Below are 26,416 nucleotides of genomic sequence, written 5' to 3'. Positions count from 1 at the left end.
ATTAAAATCAGGAAATTCTTCTGTATTAAAAAAATACATATCTGTACTTTTAATCCACATATCCAGATTATAATCAGCCAATTAAAAGTGTTGCTACTGTTCCTTCCACTGTCCAAGAAATCCCCATCTCAAGTTCCGCCCTCACACACGTTTGTTTCTGATATGTAACATTATACTGCAGCACTACATGATGCTACGCACCAGGCATGAGGACTTACCGGCACGCTGTAAAAGTTCCACTCTGGCAGATTTGATATGACTTCAACACATTAAAACGAGAGGCGACTGGGCAAACGCTAACACTGTCTGCTCTAATTACCCCTGAGCCATTTATTCTCCCTTTCTCTCTCTGCAGAGCTTTTTTTTCCTCCACATTCAGACAGGATGTGTGTAATGAGGCTAGGTGCCTCTGTGACAACCTGGCACGCAGCAAAGCCTCAGTAACTGATGATGCTGTCTTGGACAGAGAGGAGGATGGAAGGAAGGAAGAGAAATGCTGCTTACCTTGACGAGAGATGTGCTGCCTCCTAAACAAGGAGTGGAAGCAGAGAACAGGGTCAGATATGCAGGAAGAGGAAAAATAAATCTTAACAATCTGCACTTTGGTTCATCCCACTCTCAAAAGACATCTCAAACCCCCACAGAGCTGGAAGGTCCCAGTTTCACCAGTGTGTCCAAAGAGCAGCCACTCTCAAACAAGACTTTTCTTGGCTCGAGGTGCTGCTGACGTGCACTCAGATGAGGCAGAGACGAGAGGAAACACTCACACAGATTAACATTGTTCTGACACACTGAAATCAGCACAAGCATCAGAGCCGGTGCAGTTCCACTGCTGTATTTCCCGGCACTGTTTGCTCATTGGCTGAGGAGCTACTCAANGCTACCCAATAAAAACCCCCTTTGTCGCCAATTGGGTACGGAGGGGGGGGGGGGGTGACATTTTCTGTGGCGCACTAACAACCGTGCTCCTCCTCTTTTCTTTCTTGCTCCATCACTTTTTTTTTCCTTCAGTACAGGCAGCCAGGGAGTGCTGAGCTTTGAGAATTAGACGCAGGAGGAGAGGGAGGAGAGGGAGGAGAGGGAGGGGAAGTGCGAAAGCAGGGCTAATCGATGAGTGGTAAATGGAGAGGTGAAGATGGTAACCAGCAGTCTGCAGTGGCTCTCACAGAGCTTGATTTTAGGTGCTGTGCCTCCCTGCAGCAGGAGCTCTGCAGGAACCTGAGTGCAGTGAGGTGTGAGGACCAGAGAGGAAAGAAGGAGAGGAGGAGGAGGAGGCAGAGAGGGGAGGATGGGTGAGGGGGTGTTACCGGTCTGCTCGGGCTGGTTTTGCTGCAGTGTAGAGGCAGGCAGAACACAGATGGGAAGTTGTTTTTTTCTCCTTTTTTTCCCCCAGCAGCGGTTGATGTGAAGCTCCAGCAGCAGCATAAAAAAGGCGACTAGTTCCTCCTGTCCTTGTTTACAGGCATCCATCATGTAACTGCTGAATAATTTAAAAGAGCAGAAGGTGGGATGAGCTGCAGGACTGACACAGATCACTGCTGCTGCCTCATTAGGGAGACAGAGATTACAGAGTTGTCTAATTAAACAAAAAGTCTAAAAGTCAAGCAGGAGTCAAACTCTGTTGATGCTGCCTGCAGACAAAACATTCAGCTCAACCACTTGACATCTGACATGTTTTATGAGCATCACTTCCAGGGTCGGTCATGTCAGCTGATCTATAGGATGAAAAAGATCTAATTAAACATACATGTTAGAACATATCTTCTCCACTTGTTTCCGATTCTCCTCCCCACTCAACAACTCAGTGCCTCAATTTAATTAAACTGACTTAATGAAGTCTCATTCTGCCATCTGAAATCAATAGACTACCTGACTCCCCACACTGGACAGCTGAATCACACTGCAGGTTTCTCCAGGGAAATCCAAACAAAACACGGCTTGTGTGAATCAGTGTTTACTTCAGCCGCTGTGAGGGAGCATGGAATATACGAAATCATATAATTTTGAACTATTTTAGGCATTATAACTGTGGAGGCAGGTGTAAAGAGCTCCTATGGAGTTTATTTAGCGACAGTGGTCTTTAAAACTGATCAAAAACACTTGAGCGAAAGCCTTAAACCACAAGTAACAGTGTCACATCCTCGCACCCAAGGATGGATTACTGAGCAGGCTTACAGGACACAGGCCCAGAGGCCCAAAGAGTCAGGAGGCCCCCTGCCTTCACCTGCAAAATGCCACTCATATTAACACAAACTGACCAGGAAGGGGCTCAAAATGACCACAAAGAGATGCAAGGGAACTGCCAGGATTGCCAAGGACCAAAACTTACCACAAAGAAGTGGCAAACAACCTCAAAATGACTACAAAGAGACATAAAACGAGACAAAAGATAACTACAAATAGATACAAAACAACCAAAAAAGACACAAAGAGACAAAATGACCACAAAGAGACACAAAATGACTTCAAAGTGATACAAAGCAACAAAAAAGACACAACACAAAAAGAAGACATGACTACAGAGACACAGAATAACTTCAAAGTGACACAAAATGACTTCACAGAGACACAAAATGACTACAAAGAGACAGAGAATGACTTCAAAGAGACACAAAAAGACTACAGACACAAAAAGACCACAAAGAGACACAAAAAGACTACAGAGACACAAAATGACTACAAACAGACACAAAATGACTTCAAAGAGACACAAAAAGACTACAAAGAGACACAAAATGACCAAAGAGACACAAAATGACTTCAAAGAAACACAAAATTACCACAAAGAGACACAAAATGACCACAAAGAGACACAAAATGACCAGAAAGAGAGACAAAATGACCAAAACAGATACAAAACAACAAGGAGACATAAAATGACTTCAGAGAGATGACTTCAAACAGCGAAATAAAAAAAAAGGAAAAACAAAACCACCTTAAAGTCTGTGTCTGACTCTTGTGTAGGAGAGGTGGTGGGGCCTTTTGCATAACTGTGCCCAGAGGCCCATTGTCTCATTATCCGCCCATGCTCGCACAACCTTTTACTGCCCAAAACTCGGGCGAATGAAAAGTGTTCTCAGACGTTCTATCCAGCTGATTTAGCAGTGCAACATTTGTTAATGAAAAGCAACGACAGGACAGCTGCGTGAGTGCCAGTTTCGCCATTACACTTATTAAACCTTCTGGGAACACTGCCAAAAATCTCTGCAGCAAATAGCAGCCAGGCTCCCTTCAAGGAGGACACACCATTTCATTGCCTTTGGCATTACCCTTGACATAACAGCGGCCAGACAGGCAGTGCTCGGTGCATTACCAACGATTAAACCACCACATGAGTCAGAGATGCTGCATCACTACAGCGCTGTGCCTTTTTAGGAACTTTCCATCCTGCTGTGCCTATGTGCTACCAGCTCGAGGCGTGGAGAGAAAAGTTTTGATGGGATCTGATTATTCAGCCGGAGGATATTTTGTGATTGCCTTGTGCTGGACTCCAAAGCAATAAATCATAACAGATGAAACAGAGACGCAGAGATAATTCAGCATGGAGATTATAGAGAGGTGAGCTTGAAGCAGCCGCGTGGGTCTCGTTTCATAAAGGTGAACCAGGAACTCCTAATGAGCCTCAATGAAACAGTGAAAGAAGACTAAAAAATAAAGTCATACTAGCTGCCCACGGTGATATGCTGATATTACCCAGATACAATGTTTGTCGTGTTCACAATCTTACTTTGATGTTTCGACATGCTAACGTTTGCTAAGTAGTAGCACTAAACACAAAGTACAGCTGAGGCTGATGGGAATATCATTAGTGAGCAGGTATTTGGTCATAAACCAAAGTGTTGGACACATTTGCTGTGACGATGGCACTGAACTAAAAGTCAGAGGGTCACCAAACTGATTACAGTTCATCCTAAGGGGGACATGAATACTTTTTTTTTTTTTACATTTTTTTCAATAGTTGTTGAGACATTCACTCTGTTCATTCTAACTATAAATATGCACCTCATGGGAGCACCAAAACAAAAAGTTGGAGTATCACCAGAGTCAGTGGAATACTTTGAAGAACATGAATGTCTGTGCAAAATTTCATAGCAATTTATTCAGTAGCTGTCGAGATATTTCAGTCTGAACTAAAGTGGCGGACCAACCGACAAACAAGATGTTCTGCTAGGTGGCTAAAAGGCCAATTTTCCTTCAAAGAGACCTTGCAGATTTGACACATTTGCTCAAATGAACCTCTCCCCACACAAACAAACAGAAATAGAAAAGCGCAAACATCTCACCTAAGCAACAGTAAACAGGACATGATTCACTGACGTTAAAAGGTAAAGCTGTGGTAGGTAGAAATCTGAAAAAGAGGGAAAAAAGAAAGAGAAATTAAAACAGAAATGTCAGAATTTGACAATAACCCTCCTCCTGCAGCTCTATCTTCTTTATCCTAAGCCCCTCCCACCAGACGACCACAGGCACATGCACGCACTTCATACAGTAACCCAGTGTTTCTCATACATTGATTTCTTTAATCTGATTACAGAACTCCCTCTGTTTGTCAGACCATAAATAAGACTTAGCTCGAGAATTAGCTAGCTAGTCACCCCACTGTCCCTTCGCCTTGCTCCCCGCTGCTGTGGACTGCTTCCTCGGTTAAAGTGTGGGCAGCAGCTCAGGAGACAGACCTTCTGACAGCAGCTTTAGCCACATGAATTTGGCCTGTGCAAACCCCCAAGTAACTGGTGCCACAGTGGGCTGGTGGCCAGCAGCAACGCCAGGTCTAACCAGTGTAACAGCAGCAACAGAAAGTTTGCCAATCCGGCGAAGAGTTGGAGCTGTCCGATCCCCCCGGAGCTGGGGCTGGGGTATGCGCTGGCTGGATTAATGTTGCTACAGGCATGACTGGAGGTCCATCTCTGGAGCTGCTGCCAGCTTTCCTCCTGATTAGGTGGTCTGTAGTGGCGAGGGTTAAATTGGAAGAAACCCAACATGTTCTCATCCCAAGTTGTCACATATTGCCGCTTTGTCATTGGACTTTCACGTCTACATATCACTCGCTAGGTATCCTCCTATGTCTGCTGTCGAGGTTCTGAAACACCGCAACTAACGCCAGGATCAACAATAGCATGTGGTGAGGTTTAGAATAAAACATCACGGTTTTCATTCATACAGGAAGCAAACACCAGGCTCTCGGATGAAAGTCTAGGGGTTATTGGACCCATTAATTACCCTTCCCGCCTGCCCTATGAGGACTGTCCAGCTCCTTATATGACTTTGTTACCAGCAGCATTTCTAACTGATGCCATCCCGTGATGTATCATTCTGCTGCAACACATGCTTTTTGGCTGACAGGGGGCGTATCATAACACCACAGATGGCGGCTTTTGGCATCAGTGTGTGACACCGAAATCACTAGCCATGTTTCCATCAGCCTGTTTAGATGCGCATCTAGTAGAAGTATCGCATCGGAAAATTATGATGGAAACGCCAAAATTCGAATTAAAATCCCCTGATTCGCACAAACTAAAATAAGTTCGCTTTAGCCGGGTTTTGGTTGATTAAAAAAAATTTTGATTTGCAAAACTGGGGATGGAAACAGTTATGTTCGAATTAAGTCTGACGTAGCGCACCTCTCTCCATGGTGATATCCACACTCTGGGTTGGGAAGGCGGTAGAAAACGTAGAAGAGGAAGAATGCGAGACTTGTTTTGTTTCCGGTTCTGCGGAAAACTCGTGCGAGTTCGTAGTTTTCACCAAAGACCGTACATTTAATGGAAACACACAGGATTCGTATTTCTTTTAATGCGCATTTCCCAATGATTCGAATCACTTTTGGATGGAAACATAGCTACTGACAAAGCAGCAGAATTTGACGACTTCAGGATGAAAACAGACTGGATCCCAGGCTAGCTAACGTTAGCTACATAAATGTGAACTTAAAGCTGCAGCCATGAGGCTTTAGCTCTGTTTAGAAGAAAGCTAAACTACTAGCAACATTATCTCTTCATCTCTGAAACGCTTTGCTGATACTGACTCATGTTTTGCTTTGTTTATTGTCAGACTCACTTCTAAACTGTCTTTCTGATCAGTCTGTCTTGCTTTTTTGGGTTGCTTTGCTGTGTAGGCATTTGTTGCCAATGCTGGAATAGCAACTTTCTCTGCAGGATACTCAGACTCTCGTCACAGGCTTGATTTTGTAAAGCCTGAAAACAGCGTCAAGAGGAGGTGTTCACTCTTGGTATATAACAATATTGTGAAAGTTTATTGTGGGATTTTTGCCCAATGACGCCAAAACTAAACCGCCTACCCCAGCTTTTATGCCTGTCACCCAGCTGACTAAACATGAGATTACAGGATTCTCATTTCACGAGTATTCTTCAAACATACTTTAATATATTTCATATGTGCACTTACCTACATCATACATCAGTGATTTAATGATGGTTTTCATCAGAGGTTTGAAACTTTCTCAGTGCGGGACCTAAATTAGACGAAGTCTCTTGCTCCATGACCCTATTGCAGCATGTCAGCATCCAGGGACCCACCAGAAGTAGGCCTGAGACCCATTATGGTTGCCAGCCCACAGGTTAAAGCTGCACCACGCAAATTGTGCAAGCTGACGGCACTAAATGGCAGAAATGTGTATTCAAAGGATTGTAAATGAAATTGGAAGTTGATCTTTCATAATTTTTTTGTATGTGGAGGCAGCAAGTTAGGAATGCACTCATATAAAACGGGTCTTTCAATCCTCAAAGAAAGCCTGCAGATGTTATTTCTCAGTTGTAACACTAGAGGACGCCACATTCAAAGAGTCAGTTTCATTTTTTAACTGAAGAGCTGGTTCCCTCATGATGCAACACACTTTCTTACTACCTCTATATGGGTGTGTGTGCTACTGGGGAACATTTTTCTGTCACCAGCATCTGGTTAATAAATCTGAACATGGTCGTGTGAGGGGAGACACATGCATTTCAGATTCTCTGATGCACAGATACTCTCCTATTCTACCTGTATTTTTGTTCCTTTTCCATCTGTGATTTCCATTCCACTCTCTGAGTTATCTACAGCAACATACACTAAAAGCACATTTTGCCGGTCGAACCACTTGTTCCCAAAATAACCTGAGCGAGATGGAGGGCTGAGGCTAATTTTGTCAGCCTCTGTGTGTGAACCCATGCGTCTCTGTAACCTGGATATCTCTGGCATCCTGCCCCGTATCACTATGCCAGTAACTCCAAAGTCTAAATAGCTACAAGTTCAGTATTATGGACTGGCATTATTATTATGGAAGTCCTGGCATACTGTGATGTGCTCTTGGGTCTGTACGAGCCAAATGAATAGTGCTGCTGTCTCCAGATTCTCACTGGTCTGCTGCCAAAAAGGCTTCATACATTGAGTCAGACTGTTAGTGGAAAATAATTAAATAAAATTGGAGAAACAGTAGCTTTCTGTTGCTGAAAGTGTTTTGTATTTTATCTGAAATAATTGGGAACATAATGTTATTTATTTCCTTTAGTACACTCAATTTATTTATTCAACTTTTTTATACATTTATATTTGTCTTTTTTTATTATTGTATGTGTGGAGGGTATTTTTGTTGAATGCATTACAGTGACAATAAAGACTTTGTCTTCTATTCTCTTCTTTTAATTATGAATATATCTGTTTTTATTTGGTGTTAATTGTAAGAAAAACAGAACTTTACAGTGAAGGTCCACTACATAGGATTTAGGGGGATATAGTGTAAGAAATTTAACAAATATAATAAGTGTCTCCTTAAGTGTATAATCACCCGAAAATACGAATCACTGTGCTGTTACCTTTGAATGAGACATTTCTATCTACACAGGTCCGAGGAGTCCGTCTTTGTCCGCCATTTTATACTGCCATGATGCTACAGTAGCCCAGATTGGACAAACCAAACAAAACTCTTCACTAAGTCCCACCCCCGGACGCAGACAGACTGGCCAATTTTAACATAGCAACAACACAGCTGTGCTCCATTGACTCTAATGCAATGGTTTCAGTTTTCCTTCATTTTCAGGCTGGTTTTGTGGATTTGGAGCTAAATGTTGTGCCTGGGGCACATCGTGTATTAATGATACTCGTTACCTGGAGAGGTTGGAAAAAGATATTTCTTCCCTGTTCCAAAACCAAAACCAAACCCTGAAAAGTGTAGGGTTAGCTAGCTAGCTAGATATAGCCTACTAAATGTATACACATGCTGCTTTTGCTTTTTAATGATTATAACAGTGAAAAAAAGACCGACCCTGCTGTACAGGAACCAGTGAAGGGAAGCAGGGAAACTTATGATAGCTGATATTCAACCAGCTGTGTGTCAGCGCATTGTGTGCAGATGAATGTCGCTTGGCTTCCCCATTAGAGGTGTGGGTGCTGGGAGCAGCACAGAGTTGAAGCCAAACACTGTTCATCTGCACACACTGTGATGCCACACAGCTGGTTCAATGTCAGCAAAGTTTCCCTTTATATTCATTGTTTGCTGTGGCGATCAGCAGTGATGTGGTGGTTCACTTTAACACTGTGATCTGTAGCCTATAGTTTGGCTTTAGCTTCTAACTATCTTTGTCTTTTTAACCTGTTGTTGCTGCTGAGTCAGTTTGACATCCTGGATATATCCTTCAAACACAGACTGTAGACCCCTCTGTCTGTTTCCTCAGGGAGTGCAGTTACAGTGTGGGCTCCATGTTTACTCCTACAGCTTGTCGGACCATCTAGGTCAATTCAGTGTGTCTTCAGGTTTAAGGTTCAGGTTTCATATTTTATGTGTCATTTAGAAGCACATCGACCCGCCCATGGTATTATCTGGCATCATTTAAGGGCCCCCAGGCTCAACAATGCACAAATATAGTCCAAAATGACACCTCTAATGGTTCTATAAAGCACTATTTTACAAAGGCTCTGTGTAGCACCTTTAAGAGATGGGTGCCAAACAGCACCAATACAGGTTCTCCTGTGGCTATGAGTCAAAGAACTCCACTTGGGTACTGTTCAGCACCATTTTTGTTTAAAATGCAGTGTTGCTAGATTCTTAAATTTTCAGCTTTCAGCAATAAAATCAGTATAAACCAAAACTATGATGTGCAAAATCTTTAATAACTACATGTATGATTGTCCCTGCTTTACTGCATTTTAATAATATCTCATTAAAACTATGTAGCCTACAGATTAAGATATTTAGAATAATGTGTGATATGTGAAGCAAAATATAAAGTATAAAGTTTTCTTTTAGCCTTTTAGTCTTTACACTACATCTGCCGGAGATTTCAATTTAAAGAAGACACTGTGTTGAAAAAACAAAACCAGAAATTAAATTATTTATTGATATAAACACGTGGATGTTACATGTAGTTCTCCCGTGAGGAAGAGTAAGTTAATGCTGTTGAAGTGTTGGTGTACACCAAGTTAGACTGACAGGATGACAATTCAGTTACCATATACAGTATCGTTGGGGGGAAAAAGCTGATTGTGGACACGGATGTGGACTTGTAGTTAAACGATAAAGGCATAAAGCGACAACAATTGTTCATCATAACACAGGGTAACACTTGGCAAGAGGTCGCAGGCAACAACCCTTTTGGTAGTGTGGTCACCAGCCATATATACATGCTCTTCCAGGAATCCAGCACCTTCCTGTGAATGATGAAGAAAATTATTTGAAAAATCTTACTCATCAGTGTGGACGACAGTTTTAGAAAGGCTAAAAGGGTCACTCACCTTATGCTGCAAAGGCCTCATTCCTTCTGCTCCTAATTTGGGAATACATGGACAAATAACAACAGGTGTTAAAAAGGAGTCGGGACTGCAGCCACAGAGACGGCAGCGATTCAGAATCACATCCAGAGTAAAAGAAAATAAGGCATAACATTTAAAAAAAAATCTTGTTTTTTAACTATATTTATTGAAAAGAAGCTTTATTTAACAATTATTTATTGAGTCCTGTATTAAACCACAACTTTACACAGATTAAAGCTTCAAAATGTTTAAACTTCATTAGTGTTGAGGGGGTAACCTGCAAATAAAATGCTGTATCCGTGTCCTAAAGGAGGCTGCTGCTGCTGAGTCAGGGAAATGTGATTAAGACACCTAACCGAGTGCACGCCGAGCCATTACAGATTTAATTTATGGGTGCTACCTCCTGGACTCTCTCAGTGGCAGAGGCCACTTTTTCCAAGTTTAGTGCCCTCCATGTATGGAGAGGAAGTCACGGAGAAGGCAGATGTCACCTCAGGCGACTCATATAGATCAACCTATTCAATCCATGCAGTTTAATGATCATGCTTTCTTTGCACTTATTTCACAAATATTCACTTTGTGCAACTGAGCTACAAGAAATACCTTAAAATATATTATAAGAGGTTGATAGGCAGTGTCATTTCTGACCTGTGAGAATGCGAATGTTGACTTATTTCTTGTCTGCCTCTGCAACGTTTGCCTCTGTTGAACACAAAGACACGTTATTAGCAGCAGGTTAAAAATCAAATACAGCTAAAGCAAATGCAACAACGTAAATACAAATTTTACAACCTAAAAAAAGAGTTTTTAAAGAGACATTTTTAAGATCTTGACTTACGTTTGACCTCCAGTTTGCAGCTGACAGTTGCCTCTCCATGATCGTTCAGGGCCTTGCAGGAGTACACACCACCGTCAAAGTTACCGGGCTTACGGATCTCCAGAGAGCAGATTCCCTGGACGCAGATCTGCCTGTACTTGGGGTCGTCTCCAATAATCATCTGGTTCTTCATCCACATGACCTTGGGCTGTGGAACAAAACATTAATATGAGTGAAACATTCTTGTATGTTGTCCTCCATCTCACACCTCACAGATAAACAAGCAGCAGTGTTGTTTCTATTTATATTTGTGCTTCTCGGAAGCAAAAAAAAAACCCTTTTGATTGAAGTGGACACACGGCACACACCCGGTGGGGACCTCCTGGGGAATGTCACACATGTGACCCCGCTTCCCTGCTGACCTGTCACAGTTAAAGCCTCTCCTCTACCTCCCATACTTCAGAAGCAAAGAATACCAGTTCTAGCCTTCTCATAAAGACCATCAACCCTAATGTCCTGTTAGACCCGGTGGGATTACGAGCCCAAACAGGAGGTGAGAGGTTCAGTCAGCAGGCTAACAAGGCCAAGCGGAGATATTACACATTCTCAGGTCGGAGCCAACACACTGACAGGGATAGATGAGCGAGGGAGGAGAGGTGTTTGTTAAAAACTCTCTGTATGTCCACTCACCACCTTGATATGGTTATGAAGCTGCTGACAAGGAGTTTGAGCAGTGGCACCACCGCTGTGACGGCACGACCTCTCAAACAGTGAATGCTCACTTGTTCATCAGTTAGAGGTTAGATGACAGATTGGTAAACTTATATAACTGCCAGTCATTTCCCAAAGCATCCCGTTAGGTTTTTTCTTTCCATTATTTCACAGTAAAATGTATGAAAATTAACTTTAAGAGAGTTTTTTTTGTCATAATTTATCACGGCTGTGTTAAGTACTCAATTCTGAAGCAGAAAAACTGAGTATGAATCATGAAATATAGCAGGCAGAACCCTGAATATGAAATGGAATCACAGTTCTTTTTTTATGACATCAAAATTACGATAACATACTGTAAAATTCAAACCTGTACCGTAACTGTTATCTATTTCTCTTTATCGCTGTAAAACAGTAGTCCTTTTCTGATGTATCACTGGGTGACACACCTTCACGTAATTTCTCACTTAAAAAAACAAATAAATATCATCAGTACAGGAGCTTCGTAATGAGTAAGATACATAAAATGATACGATGACATAAAAACTATTATAAAGAAAAGTTATTTCTGATGAGCAGACTGTTGCTATGGACGCAAATCTGATCGTAGATGCTTAGCGGAAGCCATAAAACCATTTCTAAATCAATATTTTGTGTCAAATTATTGAATTCAGGGTGATTCAAGATCATCATCATCCTGTCAGGGTTCATTTTGCAATAATGACTCGCTCGCTGTACGTTATCCCTTACATATACCGTGCTACTGTAGAAATATGAAATATGAGAATGTAGAGATTTGCCAACAAATCTAAAAACTAAAAGAAGAAAATAATCAAGTGTGATGAAATATTACATGGTTACATTAAACCATTTCTAAACTGAATTTACAGAGCAATTGTTGTATCATGATATATACCGTGAATGTGATATAAAACGTATAAAGGGACAGAAGATATTTGTTGTGTCGCTCATACCCAGCCTGATGTATTTCTATTTGTCAAATTGACTGTATTGTTCTTGTGTGAGCAGGGTTGCTTTAAAAATGCTGCCTTGATGGTGTGTTGAGATTTGGGTTATTTTTTTAAAGAACAATATCAGTTTTTTGACTCTTACCTAAAATAGCAGTATTTGGAGGACGCTGAGCAACAAGAGTTTGAGTGCTAATGTTTCGTTGAAGCTGTGACATGATCTGACTAGCTGAGCATGAAAAAATGTTACTGTACTTTTGGGGATCCCCTGACGGAGCACAGCAGCTTGGTGCTGTAGCCGACGGTGGTGGCTCTGTCTGTCAGAGAGGTGGTGAATTTGGGCGCCTCGTTGAAGTCGTGCTCCTTGTACTCTGGGGGCTTGTATTCGATACCTGGAGGGAGGACGAGAAACAGACCAAAGATTAAGAACAAACCTGAATTCATTTTGCTATTTTGACGATAGCTTCAGAGGAAACAGGACAAATTAAAGATATTATTTTCATTCATTGCTAACGCGTAAAGTACTGAATGAGTTTCTCTCTGTGTATTTCCCTGCTCGTCGAGGAACAATAAAAGAGAGCGTTACCTGTCTTCAGGATCTTGGCCTCCCCCTTTGCAATAGAAGCCGACTCGCTCATTCCACACTTGTTTTCGGAGAACACTCTGAACCTGTAAGTGTTGCCCATGATGAGGTCAGAGATGGTGGCATTCAGTCTATGGTAATGCTCCAACACAGTGAACCAGTCCTGCAGACACATGACAGGAGAAGGTTTTGAGGATTCAGGATTTACTGTGTGTAATGTACCAGAGGGAGCCTCCTGTTAAAAATCATCATGTATTATTTATTAGACAAACTCACTCCAGTCTTTTTGTCGGCCTTCTGGACAGTGTAACCTGTGATTTCTGTGTTTCCATTGTCTTTGGGTGCGGTCCACTCCAGAGCAACGTTGAAGCCCCAGGTATCCACGATCTTCACACTGGCGGGAGGCCCCGGCAGCTCTGTGAACAGCAAACAGATTTTTAATTCAATCACAGATATGTAATAATCTTCCATATTATTCTTCACTGTATCCCGGACACATCATGCAGCAGCCTCCAGGGCTCAATAATAAAGCTAACGTGGAAAAACTGCAGTTCCTTGAATGGCCACTTGAGGCTGGCTCCAGAAGCCAGTCAATCCCCACAGACCCCCCCTGTTAAAATGCTCAACTTTACAGCCGAAATAAACATGTTTAAAGCCACGGTTTTGGTCTCTATGGCTACTTTCTCCATTCATCACAACTGTGCGGGAGCTGAATTTTTTTTTATAACTCAGCCACTTACATTTTATTAAAGCTAAAGGTGTGTATAATCAAGGGTGTGGCTGCTTTGAGTGACAGGTGGGTGCCCTCTGTTGACAAGTTTCAATGTATGTTAACAGTTCATGGAAATTAATTGCAACGTTTTGGTCACCTGAAATCTTGTTGAGCATTTGGTTGTACCAAAAGACCCTCTAAGGCCCCGATCACACAGAAAGTGTTTTCGCAGCTGGAGGCAACTTTTTGTAATTGTTTTTAATAAGCTCTTTTTGCGTTGCTATGTGCGTTTCCGTGCTCTAGGTGCCTGGAGTTTTTGCTAGAGCGCTCTGACCTTAGGAGTCAACACCTTAGAAGTTGTTTTTCCAGTACGTATATTTTGTTTTGGCAGATACTATTTACACCCAGGTGTTCGTAGCCAACAATGCTATTTCCGCCCCGGTGTATAATCCTGGGCATCCCAGCAACGTCAAAATATGATGTCTAGTCGGATATTGTGCTAAAGTGTTTGTACACAATGTGCATTCAGCAGCTTCATATGTTCTAAAAACTGAAAATAGTAAGTCTAAGAATAATAAGCCAACACTGACTCTCATGGACTCAAACTCAAGTCTCCTGTGTGAAAGTCCTGTGCTTGACCAACACCCACCACTTCTTACTACCTCTGTGGACTGTGTTGCTCTTTACACTACGTCACCAGACTTTCTGGCAGCACATTTGTAGGTGTTTTCTCGTGAATTTACCACTCAGATTGGCTAGTAATAACCATGTCCTTTTTGCCCTAATCCTAACCGCCTCTGATCTCAATGTGTCGATGTAACGAGTACCAGCTAATCACAGCTTGCAGTGGAATCCATAATAATGCGACGTGGCCTAAAAGCTGCAGTGTGACTATTCTCACCCAAGTCCAAATAGACACTAAATTATGTTATAATGGTTTTTAGGTCATTTTTTGCTAAAGAAAAGTAGCAGTAGCATTATCACAGTTAACCATAGACTGTGATGTAGTGTGCTAGCTATTCTAGGAACTAGCATTTAGGTTAGCTCCACCCTCTTGTCCAATTAAAGTCACTTCTGGCCTTGTTTGGTTTGGTTCAATCAAACTCAAGTTCGTTTGCCCCTTAAGTGTGGTCTGTTAGGGCAGGCGTGAACACAACAATCACACTCGGGTACGTACCAAAACAACCTCACTGAGACCTTCTCAAAGAGGTGGTCTCAACTGCAGTCACATGACACATTGTTTGGGTTAAACATGAGCATGTTACAGTCCTGGAGGATTATTAATGTGCACCTCCTCCTGTACTGCCTTAATATGCACATTCAGCACATCCAATGCATCAAAACATTGTTTTCTAGTTGGAGCCGCGCCTCGTTTTCAAACTGTATGGTTTGACTAAAATGAACAATGACAGCAATATAGTCCACGATGAGCAGCGCTAAAATCAACCTGCGTAGTTGTCCCTCCATTGTGACATTAGAAAGTGTCACATTTATCTTGCAAGTGTACTCTTCTTCAACGTTTTGTTTACTTCCTGGATTTTTCCCACATGGAAATTCTGACCAATCAAGAGCAGCTTTCTCGCACAAGGCATTTGATCTGGTCCGCTTGTAAATGCTGCTGTGAGAACACGAACCAACTCTATTATGCAACTTTGTAATAAAATTAGTCCCTGATTCGGACCAAAGCAAGACAACTCTGGGTCTGAAAGCACCCTAATTTGACGACGGCCTAAAACAAGGCTTTATAATGATGGTCCACAAACCAATGGATGATGTCATAGTGGCTACGTCCATTATTTTTATACAGTCTATGGGACACACCGGTCGTACTTTTTCTCTTTGATACAACATTTTGCTCACCAACAATTTGCAGGGTGAGTGAAGCCTTGTCCTCGAAGTCATCCACCTTCACACACATTTCATACACTCCAGAGTCTTCTCTCTCGGCTGCACGGATGAACAGGATGCTGTCTCTGTCGGTGCTGCGGATGTTCACCTTCTTTGTGTCCAGGGGCTGCCCATCCTTTAACCAGGAAACCACTGGTTTGGGTTTGCCCTTGTAAAAGAAAAGAAATCAGACAGGAAATGTTGAGTAGTTCTGCAGTTCTAATCATTGTGTGTTTACAGGACAATACAGTCATTTTCATCTTACTGTGAAGGGGATGGTCAGGTTGATCTTAGCTCCAACTTGGGCGACGTATCTCTGCCTGAGGAAACGTGGCAGGCGGACCTTGGGACGATCTAGAGAGAAAAACATCCCACGATTATTTGAGCATCAGTGGAGGATCAGCAGCTTGAAAAGGATTGTTAGGATCTGTTCTTAGAGTAAAGCAAAAGGTTTAAATTTCGTGTTGTGACCAACAAATCTTTAAAAAATCAATAAATACGCTGAGCAGACCTAAGCCCCATTTAGCCAGGGAATTTTCACTGGTGCCATCAGGGTTCGTCTGTGCTGTAACTGGTCGTAAAAGTAACCCTTACTCTAAGTCCTTTACCACTTAATGTATCCGTCCACTCTGTGGTGAATACCTTTCTGTTTTTTTAACAGAATGATGTGTTAAAGTGCCAACACAAAGTGTGGGACAACTCAGACTTCGGGGCTACATATTCTATTTTTTCCTATGCTTTGCCATATTTGTGTGTTTTAAAAGTTAAAAGTTAACTTTTAACCAAATTTAAGGTAAGCAATATATGTGTGGTCCCAGAAGAAGACGGCATTAGGTTCAGTGGTAGATGTAAAGATTTGTATCATCAGAAATTTAGACTTTCACTCATAAGGGCTTGACATATTGTGACAAAAAGAAATTAAAATATGTATAAATGAAATATGGTGATATGTTTATGGCAGTTAAGACCTCACAAATTAAAATTTAAAGGTCCAGTGTGAAGGATTCAAGGGGATATATTGGCAGAAATGAAATTTAATTTGTTTTCTTCAGTGTACAATCACCTTAAAATAAGAATCGCCGTGTTTTGTTACCTTAGAATGAGACGTTTATATCTACATAGGGAGCAGGTTCCCTTCTACCGAGTCCGCCATGTTGCATCACCATGTTTCTACTGTAGCCCAGAATGGACAAACCAAACACTGGCTCTACACTAATGTGAGCAGCCCCTCCCTATTGGGAAACACTAATTTTTTAAACATGAAACTGCTTTATTCAGCGTTTTTACCACTTTTTTACCACTCCCCGGCTCCGAGAGGAGGAGACCTCTGCGGATAATTCACCTCCCAATAAAAACTTCCTGAACAATGAACACTGTCAGTAAGTAATTCAAACCAGGAAACGTTTCAGCTGGGTGCAATCTGCTGTCCTCACCACTAGATGCCACTACATCCTCCTAAATCTTACACACTGGGCCTTTAAAACTAATTAATTTTAAGAGCCTAATATTTATAAAATTGAATTTGAGACATTTTAAGACTTTTTAATGACCTGCAGACGCCCTGATGAATCCTAAAATATTTTTACACCCTTATTATTGTTGTTTTAATATTCACTCAAACTCATATAACAACTTTTAACTGTGTTATATGTGCTATTTTGTGCAAGCTGACACAAACAATAGCCTTACTGGGACAAATTAAGTTGAAATAGCAGGAAATTGGAAACATAAGATCTGCATGTAGGGAATTTAAATCACTGTTTATATAACAAAGACATGAGGCGCCCTGGTGGGTGTCCCTCTCATCCCTCACTGTGCATCAGCTTATAAAAAGCCCCAATAAATCATCGTAAAAAGAAAATCATACGGCTAGTTAGCTGCTGTGACGTTTGAAATGACACTTAAGCCTCAGAAGTGTCTCGCTGAGGCTCATTTGTAGAAGTGATTTGGTGAGAAGCACCACCTGCTGAGTCCAGCAGAGAGACATTTGTCAGGACTCTAAATAAAGAAGGCATACCATGGTATATCACCTCCCCTCATGACGCATGATCGGGAGCTTCAGTCAGTCCCTCTCGTGTCAGAATGCATTAAAGTGGTGGATAAATGGAGCATGAAGGGAACTGGTTTGTAAATACAACCTAGAACATATTATTTGGTGTAAAAAAGGAAAAAGGAAGTGAGACGAGGTAAAAATGTATCTGTGTAGTAGAACAAACATACCGCATGTTGAGTGTCTTATCACTTCATTCAGAGGGGATTAACCCTGATGAACATTCTCCCTGCAAAGTCCGAGGCATGTTTAAAATAAACAGTGAATCTCTGGAAGTGTCATGAGATTTGGGGTGTCACCTGAGAGCATAGCTCCATAACCCACCACCTCCACCCCCACCCACTGGAATTTACCATCCACCCCTCTCTCCTGCCCCCACAGCCCCCACCTGCTCCCAGTCAGATCACTTGTCACCATCGATCTTGCAGACTACAGCCTGACACTCCCCTCAGCATGAATCCTGGCAGGGATCACAACCCTCCGCACAAAAAAATCTGTGTTAACAGCGAGGACATCCCAGCTATTTTTCCAAAGCTTTGTGGCCATTTTGTCGGAAACCATTCATGAGTTGTTTCTATAAGTGGTGGCCTGCCTGCTATGGCGAACATGATGTTGATGGCATTGAAATATTGCCAGTCTGGCCGGTATCATGTTGCTGTCCCTCCCTGTTCAGATCTCCATTACGCATAACGATGATTTGTGAGTGGGCTGAAGTAACGCAGCTCCTCCTTTTAGAGCCCTCAGGGTGCAATCATCATTATACCACAAATCACTTTATACCATCTATGATTAGCACTGGAGGCTTTGATCTGACATCTGCACTTTACAACTCTCCCGTAACAAACGGCTCTATAAAGTTTAGGTCAGGCCTGTGTCAACTACTTTGTCCCATATTTGTTTTACGGATGGATTAAGATAATCAAGTAGCACGCAAGAGAAAGCTCAGTCTATCATGTTTCCTTATGTAACAACCCCATTAAAAGTTTAAATAAAGACTCGTTTGCAACTTGATTTAAAGTTTTGGTGATGTGTGGGTTAAGATCCAGACCCATGTTGTGTCTGAGGCAAACATTTTGAGAACCAGATTTAAGATGTAAGGGGAAACACAACAGGTGAAACATAGTTTTCTCATGCACTGATCAGCTTTGACATTTGGGGCTATTTTGCTTCCATAACATGTCTTTGTTCAGACTAGTGGAAAGACATGTATGCAAAAAGCACATATTTAATGAGATTATAGCTCATTTGCATATTTAAAATTAAAGTGTCAGAAAACGCGTAATTAGAGTTGCAACTGTATGAGATTTTCATGGTACAAAAACTTCACAGTATGACGGTATTACACAATAATGATTATTATTATTATCAGTTAAAGGGACACTTATAGAAATGAAAAAAGCAAGGTTTTTTGGTTTTGAACTAACACTTTATTACTATGTTTGAAACTGGAAACATTTGTTTTTTAATAGAAGTATGTCTCTCTTTTGAAAATAATTTAAATAAAGGCGAGATTCTCTGTCCAGTTGCTTTTTTAAATTTATTTTCTTTACCGTAGATAAGCAAATGTACACGCTATGATGACCATCAACTTTCATACCGTGGTATACCTTGAAACTGGTATACTGCTGTAACCCTACTTGTAATGCAAAAATAATTGTATTAATCTAAGTTATTAACCAGGGAAGTGACATGGTGATATCTATTAGTTACAGGTTTTACCCTGTTGACCTGTAGTGTCTCCTCTTAATGGAGAAAATGGCCGAATGATGACTCTTACACTCCATTTCATTACTTATTTGTGGTTAATGTTGTGTACATGTGTATGGTGTATATCATATTTAGTACCTTTCCATTTTTTCTTTATTTTGGACACACTATATGATGCATTTGTGCAACTATATGGCATATTAAGTTTTGTCATTTTTCAGTATTTAATGGCCTTTTTTAGTCTATTATCGGGACCAATTTGGGAAGTCTTTTTCCACTGTCTCCTGTGGATTCCTGTATACAGTAGATGCTATTTTTTAATATAGAATACTAGTTTTGTTTTTGCTTTTTTCAAACTTACTCATCTAAATGATGAAGTGGTAAAATAAGTAAGAGGCAGTGACCGATCTTCCCATGGGCGACATAGGCTGCCACCTGGGCCCCCCACCCTCTGAAAAAGGGAGAGTATGTACAGAGTATGACAGTGACAGAAAATGAAAGGGAAAAGCTATTAAGGGTTGTTTGGGGGTCTTGCCTAGGGCGCTAAATGTGCTAGTTCTGGCACTGGTAAGCAGTTAAATTCTTGTGTTAAAAATGAACACTCTATTATAATCATTACTACATGTTAATTTATGTTCTGTGCTGAGATGGATCTTGCACACTTCTTACCAGCGACCTCCTTCACCAGGACGGCCTCGGGCAGGGCGACGGGGGGGCTGCGGCCACCAGCATTCACAGCCACCACGCGAATCTTCAGACGATCACCAGTGGTCTGGTTCTTGATAACGTAGCGGGTGGACTTCTGCAGTTCCTCATTGACTGCCTTCCAGTCCTCAGCTGAACGAGGAGATTACACAGAATGAAGACAGACGGGTACAAATTACAGAGCTGTTGTTTATCTTGGTATTATGGGATAAAGACTGTGATCAGAAAGTGTGTTGACTGTGAATACTGCGGGCAGCCTGAGAGAAACTAACTCATACAGAATTATTAAATCATGACAGTGAGCGCTGCTTGTTGTGTGGCTTTGGAATGATTATGTTTGACACTAATTATTAATCATTACAGTTTGAGACATGAAATTGCTGTTTCTTTGTGTGAACAGCCCCGTCTGCTAAATCCAGCCTACATGGAGCTGCAGCTGATATTAGCTTAGGGCTGTAGGTCTAAAAGCAGGACCTCCAGCAAGACCACCGCAGCTCCTGAAATGCCTCTTCCCTTGTAGGGAGAAGTTAGGTAGCTCATGATATAACTCTGCGAGTGACACTTCTGGGACAGCTGCAACCGATATGGCTGACCCACATTAAAACAGCAATTTAACATGTTCCTGCATGCATTCAAACAGTACAGATATAATTAGAGACATCAGAGGTGCAATGATCCTGTAAAAAAAAACAACTAAAATTAGATGTTGAAATAAAAGCTTTCAACATAATTTAAAAAAGGTCAGCTGGCATTTCTGTCACGGTGTATTAATAATCCGCCCCCCTCTGTGCATGTCAGTGTTCAGTGCACCTGGTCAGAAGCAGAGCAGGACTTACTTCCGTCCTTGCAGACTTCAATGGTGTATCCATCCAGGCCGGATGGTCCGACGACCTCTGGCTGGCTCCAGATGATAGTGACTGAAGTGTCGTTCTTATCCTCAACAAACAGGTCCAGGGGGACACTTGTGGGCTCTGCGGACATCACAGAAATATTAAATCAGACATGTGCAAGGAGAAATTGACTCAAAGCTGATCGTAAGAGGTGATGATTCTTTATTTTAACTGTAACAAAAAAGGAAGAAGTGATGAAAGTAGAATCAAATCACTCGGAGATGTTTCCTTTCTGAATGGAGGGTTACCTTTGGGTGGAGGTGGAGGAGGTGTGGGTGCTTTAGGCTCTTCTGGCGCGGGCGCTTCAGCAGCTTCAGCTGATGTTAAACAGGCATTTGCATTAATATTGGCAGCGTGTATAGAGCAGGGCGATGCTACAGCATCAAATGAATGCACCTCACAGCTCTCAGCTTAAAAAAAAAAAAATCTCAGATATTGCAGAGAAGGAGGCGTGAAGAGGAACATGTTGTGCTTTACCATCAGCGGGCGCCTCGCCTTCAGCTGCAGGAGCACCTTCCTCCGCGGGTGGAGCGGCAGCAGCTATTATTAAATGTTAGATATTAATAATTAGCGCATTAAGCAGATGGTACATGTTCTTACAGATGATAATGTGCATGTTGAGACTGAGGAGTGTGATCAAAGTTAGTGCTGTTAGCCTTAACGTACGAGGTTGAAGATTCATATTCAATAATAAAGCAATCTGTTGTGGCTCATGTGAATTCTTTACCATCAGCGGGGGCCTCAGCTGCAGCGGCTGGTGTTTCCTCTGTAGCGGGAGCGGCAGCTGATATTAGAGGTTAGAAGATATTAGCGTTAGATATTAGTGTAGTTAGCCCTACTGTCGGATGTTCAAGTTGTAATGAAACTTATATAACATGTCTGTTACTCCACTCTGTTGTTTACCATCAGCAGGGGCCTCAGCTGCAGCTGGTGTTTCTTCTGTAGCGGGAGCAGCAGCTGATGTAAGAGGTTATAGGATGTCAGCATTGGGCATTAGTGAGGTTATATGTTACTCTAAGAGGTTGAAGTTTTAGTCATACTAATATAAATGATCTCTGTTAACACTGATAGTCTTTACCATCAGCAGGGTGATCTCTGTTAACACTGATAGTCTTTACCATCAGCAGGGGCCTCAGCTGCAGGAGCTGGTGTTTCCTCTGGAGCGGGAGCAGCAGCTGATTTTAGAGGTTAGAAGATATTAGCGTTAGATATTAGTGAGGTTATATGTTACTCTAAGAGGTTGAAGTTTTAGTCATACTAATATAAATGATCTCTGTTAACACTGATAGTCTTTACCATCAGCAGGGGCCTCAGCTGCAGGAGCTGGTGTTTCTTCTGGAGCGGGAGCAGCAGCTGATTTTAGAGGTTAGAAGATATTAGCGTTAGATATTAGTGAAGTTATCTTTGATATGACAGACTCAAGATTTAGTAATGCTCGTATACGATCTGTTAATACACTGATAGTTTGTTTTACCATCAGCAGGGGCCTCAGCTGCAGCGGCTGGTGCTTCTTCTGGAGCAGGCGCAGCAGCTGATGTTAGAGGTTAGAGGATATTAGTGTTAGATAGCAGTGACGATATCTGTTACTACAGGAGGTGGACAGTTGGAGATTCAATATTTCGAGAAGTTCTTTGGCAAAAACAATAGAAATAGACACACATTTCTATGGTTAATACACTGATAGTGTATTTTACCATCAGCAGGGGCCTCAGCTGCAGGAGCTGGTGTTTCTTCTGTAGCAGGCGCAGGAGCTGATATTAAAGGTTAGAGGATATTAGTATTAGATATCACTGGAAGATATCTTTTACTGAAGGAGGTTATATAAATGTTCTCTGTTGGTACCATAGAAATAAAAGATTATTTCTATGGTAATACACTGATAGTGTATTTTACCATCAGCAGGGGCCTCAGTTGCAGCGGCTGGCGTTTCTTCTGGAGCAGGCGCAGGAGCTGATATTAGAGGTTAGAAGATATCAGTAGATATCTAACATTTTGAAAATGTCACGTGGCACTTTCAAAATGTTATGAAAGAGGTTAAATCTGCTTTTTTTAAAAGGGGAGAAAAAAAAGGAAAAGTTGAAATGAGCAGATATGGGTGAGTTGGTTGGTAACTGAGATACTCCTCTCAGGTGTCATACCATCGGCGGGTGGCTGATCTGCAGCAACTGGAGCAGCAGGCTCATCAGTGGGAGCAGCTGATGTAGATATTAGATGTTAAATATAGTGAAGAAATAGGAAAGGAACTTTTAAATAGAACAGCAGTTGTTAATATGCCTTGTGCATAAGTCAGTGAAAGGGAGCAGATTGAATCAGTGTCACCACCATGATCAGATTTTTATCATTTAGACATTTAGATTTGATTAAGTTTGCAGTATGGAGCTTTCACTGAGGTATAAAAGCGCATATTAATAACGACTTTACCAGTTACCATCACGATGCGCCTCTGAAGCGCAGAATGACTCTCAGTAAGTGTGTAGAGAATTGGTGGTCAGAAGTTACAAGAGTCCAAGCAGGCGCTTTATGCAGTTAACATGCATGTTTGGCTTTAAGCCGATGGCTACATTTACGCATGGCTACATTTAAACTGAGTGCGCACGACCCCGTGTGCGTAAAGGTTACCTCGTGCTTACCATGTGGTGATCAGACTACTTTACCTTTAATCAAAAGGTTAAACAACTAATCCAGGCTTCATCCACTGAGAGATAAAAATGATAGTATGCTGTATAATCAGTAACTCATGGCTCACGCGCCGCTGCGCTCGGGTGCATTACCATCTGCGGGTGGAGGTGGGGTGGGGGGTTTGGGCTCCTCAGCTGGCGGGGCCGCGGGGGCCTCTGCCTCGGCAGGAGCAGCCTCAGCAGGTGCAGCTTCGGCCTCAGCGGGAGCAGGGGCGGGTTCAGGTGCCGGCTCTGGAGCCTTCTCCTCCTTCTTGGCTGGTTCTTTCTTAGCCGGCTTCTTGATCGGGGCAGCCTTGGACGGCATGTTTGCAGTGTCAGCTAATTCCCAAGTCGGTTAAGTCCGTAAAACTGTATCCAATGCCGCCTGTCCTGCGGGGGTGGCAGGCTTATATAGCCCCCAGCAGGTTCAAGCACCGCCCCCTAATGAAATACATGTAACAGATACTGAGTACCCAGTCTGAGTCAGACCTCCATGTCTGTTTATCTCACTCATTAATGCTCACTGTGCATCATCAACTGTGCCAATACATTAACTACTGCCTAATTAAATGGAAACATGTAAACAACTTTTAAATATATGGATAATACAACCACAAGTTACTGAATTTAATTGAGCTTCTTGGTGGTAATTGATCATGATTTATGTGTTTGTTAGTAAATAAGAGTGCTGCAGGGATGTTTTTATGTGGGCCAGCCTGCAAGTAAACATCACCCAGGATCCCCCTGACTAAAAGCCAGTGATATTTTTCTACTGGATTTTGGGTTATTGCAGAAAATAAGCTCTACAACAAAACAAAACTTTATGATACTCACGTTTTGTTCAGTAAGATGATTCTCTCTACAAATGATAACCATTTTTATGCTTTCTGTAGTGTAAATGCAAACACCAGAAGAAACTAGAATTACCACCTCGCAGTTAATACACCCACAAACCAGTAAAATTGCAGTTGCAGTTTACATCTATGTCTGTACAGATTCATATGTAGCCATGACAGCTTTGCAGTGTCGATGCTGCTGCAAATAAGTTACATATTCTAAAATGTGGATGCTTCACACACACCTTCAACCAGACATCACAGAAAATCTATATACTCAGCACAGTTTAAAGATGGAGAACCAAGATTAGTGTTACTAATTCCATAATTAACCAAATGTCTCCCTTTCTGTTCCAGTGTTATGGCATTAAATAATGGCCAGGAGAGTGTTTTTGCTGAACACTGTCACAGTGAAGTTGATCTTTGATGTTTTGGATATAAAAAATGTCATCACTTCATCATTTTATCCTATCAGACATTTGTATAAAATTTTGTCACAAGTAGCATATGAATGTTTTGAGGTCACAGTGACCTTGACCTTTGACCAACCAATTCTAATCAGTTCATCCTTGAGTCCAAGTGGACATATGTGCAAGATTTGAGGAAATTTCATCAAGGCCTTCTTGAGATATTGCGTTCATGAGAACGAGATGGACACAAAGTCATAGTGACCTTGACTTTGACCATCAAATTCTAATCAATTCATTGTTGAGTCCAAGTTCCCCCGTTAAAGGGATTTTTTGGGGGAATTTTTCCTTATCCACTGTGAGGGTCCTAAGGACAGAGGGATGTCGTATGCTGTAAATCCCTCTGAGGCAAATTGTGATTTGTGATACTGGGCTTTATAAATAAAATTGATTGATTGATTGATTGAAGTTGACATTTGGGCCAAATTAGAGGATAATCCCTCAAAGCCTTCTTGAGATACTGCGCTCATGAGAATGAGATGGACACAAAGTCACAATGACCTTGACTTTGACCATCAAATTCTAATCAATTCATCATTGAGTCCAAATTAGAGGGAAAGATATTAAGTTTACTAGAATGAGATGGACAAAAAGTCCCAGTGACCTTGACCTTTGACCACCAAATTCTAATCAGTTCATCACTGAGTCCAAATGAATGTTTGGGCCCAATTAGAGTAAATTTAATCAGGGCCTTCTTGAGATATTGCATTTAGGAAAACAAGACAGATGCAAGTCACAGTGACCATCAAATTCTAATCAGTTCATTGAGTCCAAGTAGACGATTGTGCCAAATTTGAGGAAATTCCCTTAAGGCCTTCTTAAGATATTGCGTTCCCGAGAATGAGATGGACACAAAGTCTCAGTGACCTTGACCTTTGACTACCAAATTCTGATGAATTCATTGTTGAGTCCAAGTGGACATTTGTGCCAAATTAGGAGGAAATCCTTCAAGATCTTCTTGGGATATTGCATTCACGATAATGAAATAGACACAAAGGCACAGTGACATTGACCTTTGACCATCAAAATCTTATCAGTACGTCCATGAGTCCAAGTACAAGTATGGGTGAAATTGGAGGAAATTTCAACAAGGTCTTCTTGAGATATCCCATTTAAGAATGAGACAGATGCAAGGTCACAGTGACCTTTTCCTATGACCAACAAAATTTGATCAGGTCATTGAGTCTAAATAGACGTTTGTGCCAAATTTGAGGCAAGTCCCTCAAGGCCTTCTTTAGATATTGCCTTCATGAGAAGGAGATGGGCACAAAGTCACAGTGACCTTAACCTTTGATCGACAATTCCTCATCAGTTCATCCTTAAGTCCAAAAGGACGTTTGTGCCAAATTATAAGGAAATCCCTCAAGGCGTTCTTTAGTATCACCTTAATGAGAATGGGACTGATGAACAGAACGTATGGTCAACCCCCAAAAATAATGCCCCCAGCCATGGCTTTCGCCGGTGCAGTGGTATGTGGCTAATCTTAGGCTATAAACAAACTACGCTACTGTCACATGACTTCAATGTCACCACCACAACAAGACTACAAAGCCGCATTTGGCGTGATGATGTTCTGTAGTCTCATTTAGCATGCGTTTTTTTTAACTGTCAGTGTGTCATTCTGTCAGTCAGTCATTCTGTCTGTCCCACGTTTTTCTACTCACTGACGTGGTCAATCTATG

At 41.7% G+C, this 26,416-nt stretch overlaps 2 protein-coding genes across 18 annotated transcripts in view; both read right to left on the bottom strand.

Moving 5' to 3' along the window:
• LOC126386660 (synaptotagmin-2-like) overlaps nucleotides 1–7,850 on the bottom strand; it is a 56,750-nt gene extending 48,900 nt beyond the window's left edge. For 2 of the 5 annotated variants that reach the window (XM_050039140.1, XM_050039146.1), the window contains exon 1: nucleotides 505–755. The gene's annotated coding sequence lies outside the window, so the exon portion shown is untranslated. Of the gene's footprint in view, nucleotides 1–504; nucleotides 756–1,307; nucleotides 1,481–4,283; nucleotides 4,349–7,811 lie in introns of those variants that run through there. The other 3 variants (XM_050039143.1, XM_050039145.1, XM_050039144.1) reach the window with 3 other exon arrangements.
• Nucleotides 7,851–9,310: 1,460 nt separating this feature from the next.
• mybphb (myosin binding protein Hb) lies at nucleotides 9,311–23,817 on the bottom strand. 13 transcript variants are annotated; one of them, XM_050038860.1, is made up of 19 exons: nucleotides 23,546–23,817; nucleotides 22,249–22,305; nucleotides 22,071–22,127; nucleotides 21,893–21,949; nucleotides 21,678–21,731; nucleotides 21,502–21,558; nucleotides 21,252–21,314; nucleotides 21,023–21,091; nucleotides 20,721–20,855; nucleotides 19,849–20,016; nucleotides 15,688–15,776; nucleotides 15,396–15,591; nucleotides 13,100–13,239; nucleotides 12,827–12,986; nucleotides 12,496–12,632; nucleotides 10,583–10,769; nucleotides 10,393–10,446; nucleotides 9,727–9,758; nucleotides 9,311–9,642 (listed from the first exon to the last, which is right to left on the bottom strand). In XM_050038860.1, exons 1-17 carry the CDS (start codon nucleotides 23,754–23,756, stop codon nucleotides 10,415–10,417), a joined length of 1,869 nt encoding a protein of 622 aa, XP_049894817.1. In that variant the 5' UTR covers nucleotides 23,757–23,817; the 3' UTR covers nucleotides 9,311–9,642; nucleotides 9,727–9,758; nucleotides 10,393–10,414. The 13 variants fall into 13 exon arrangements, with proteins under 13 accessions (XP_049894817.1, XP_049894818.1, XP_049894821.1 ...); XM_050038861.1 differs by lacking the exon at nucleotides 21,678–21,731; XM_050038864.1 differs by lacking the exon at nucleotides 21,893–21,949.
• Between the last annotated feature and the right edge of the window lie 2,599 nt (nucleotides 23,818–26,416).

This window comes from Epinephelus moara, chromosome 24 (assembly GCF_006386435.1).
Source record: "Epinephelus moara isolate mb chromosome 24, YSFRI_EMoa_1.0, whole genome shotgun sequence".
Taxonomy (NCBI): Eukaryota; Metazoa; Chordata; class Actinopteri; order Perciformes; family Serranidae; genus Epinephelus; species Epinephelus moara.
This window is presented reverse-complemented; position numbering and strand designations above follow the sequence as displayed.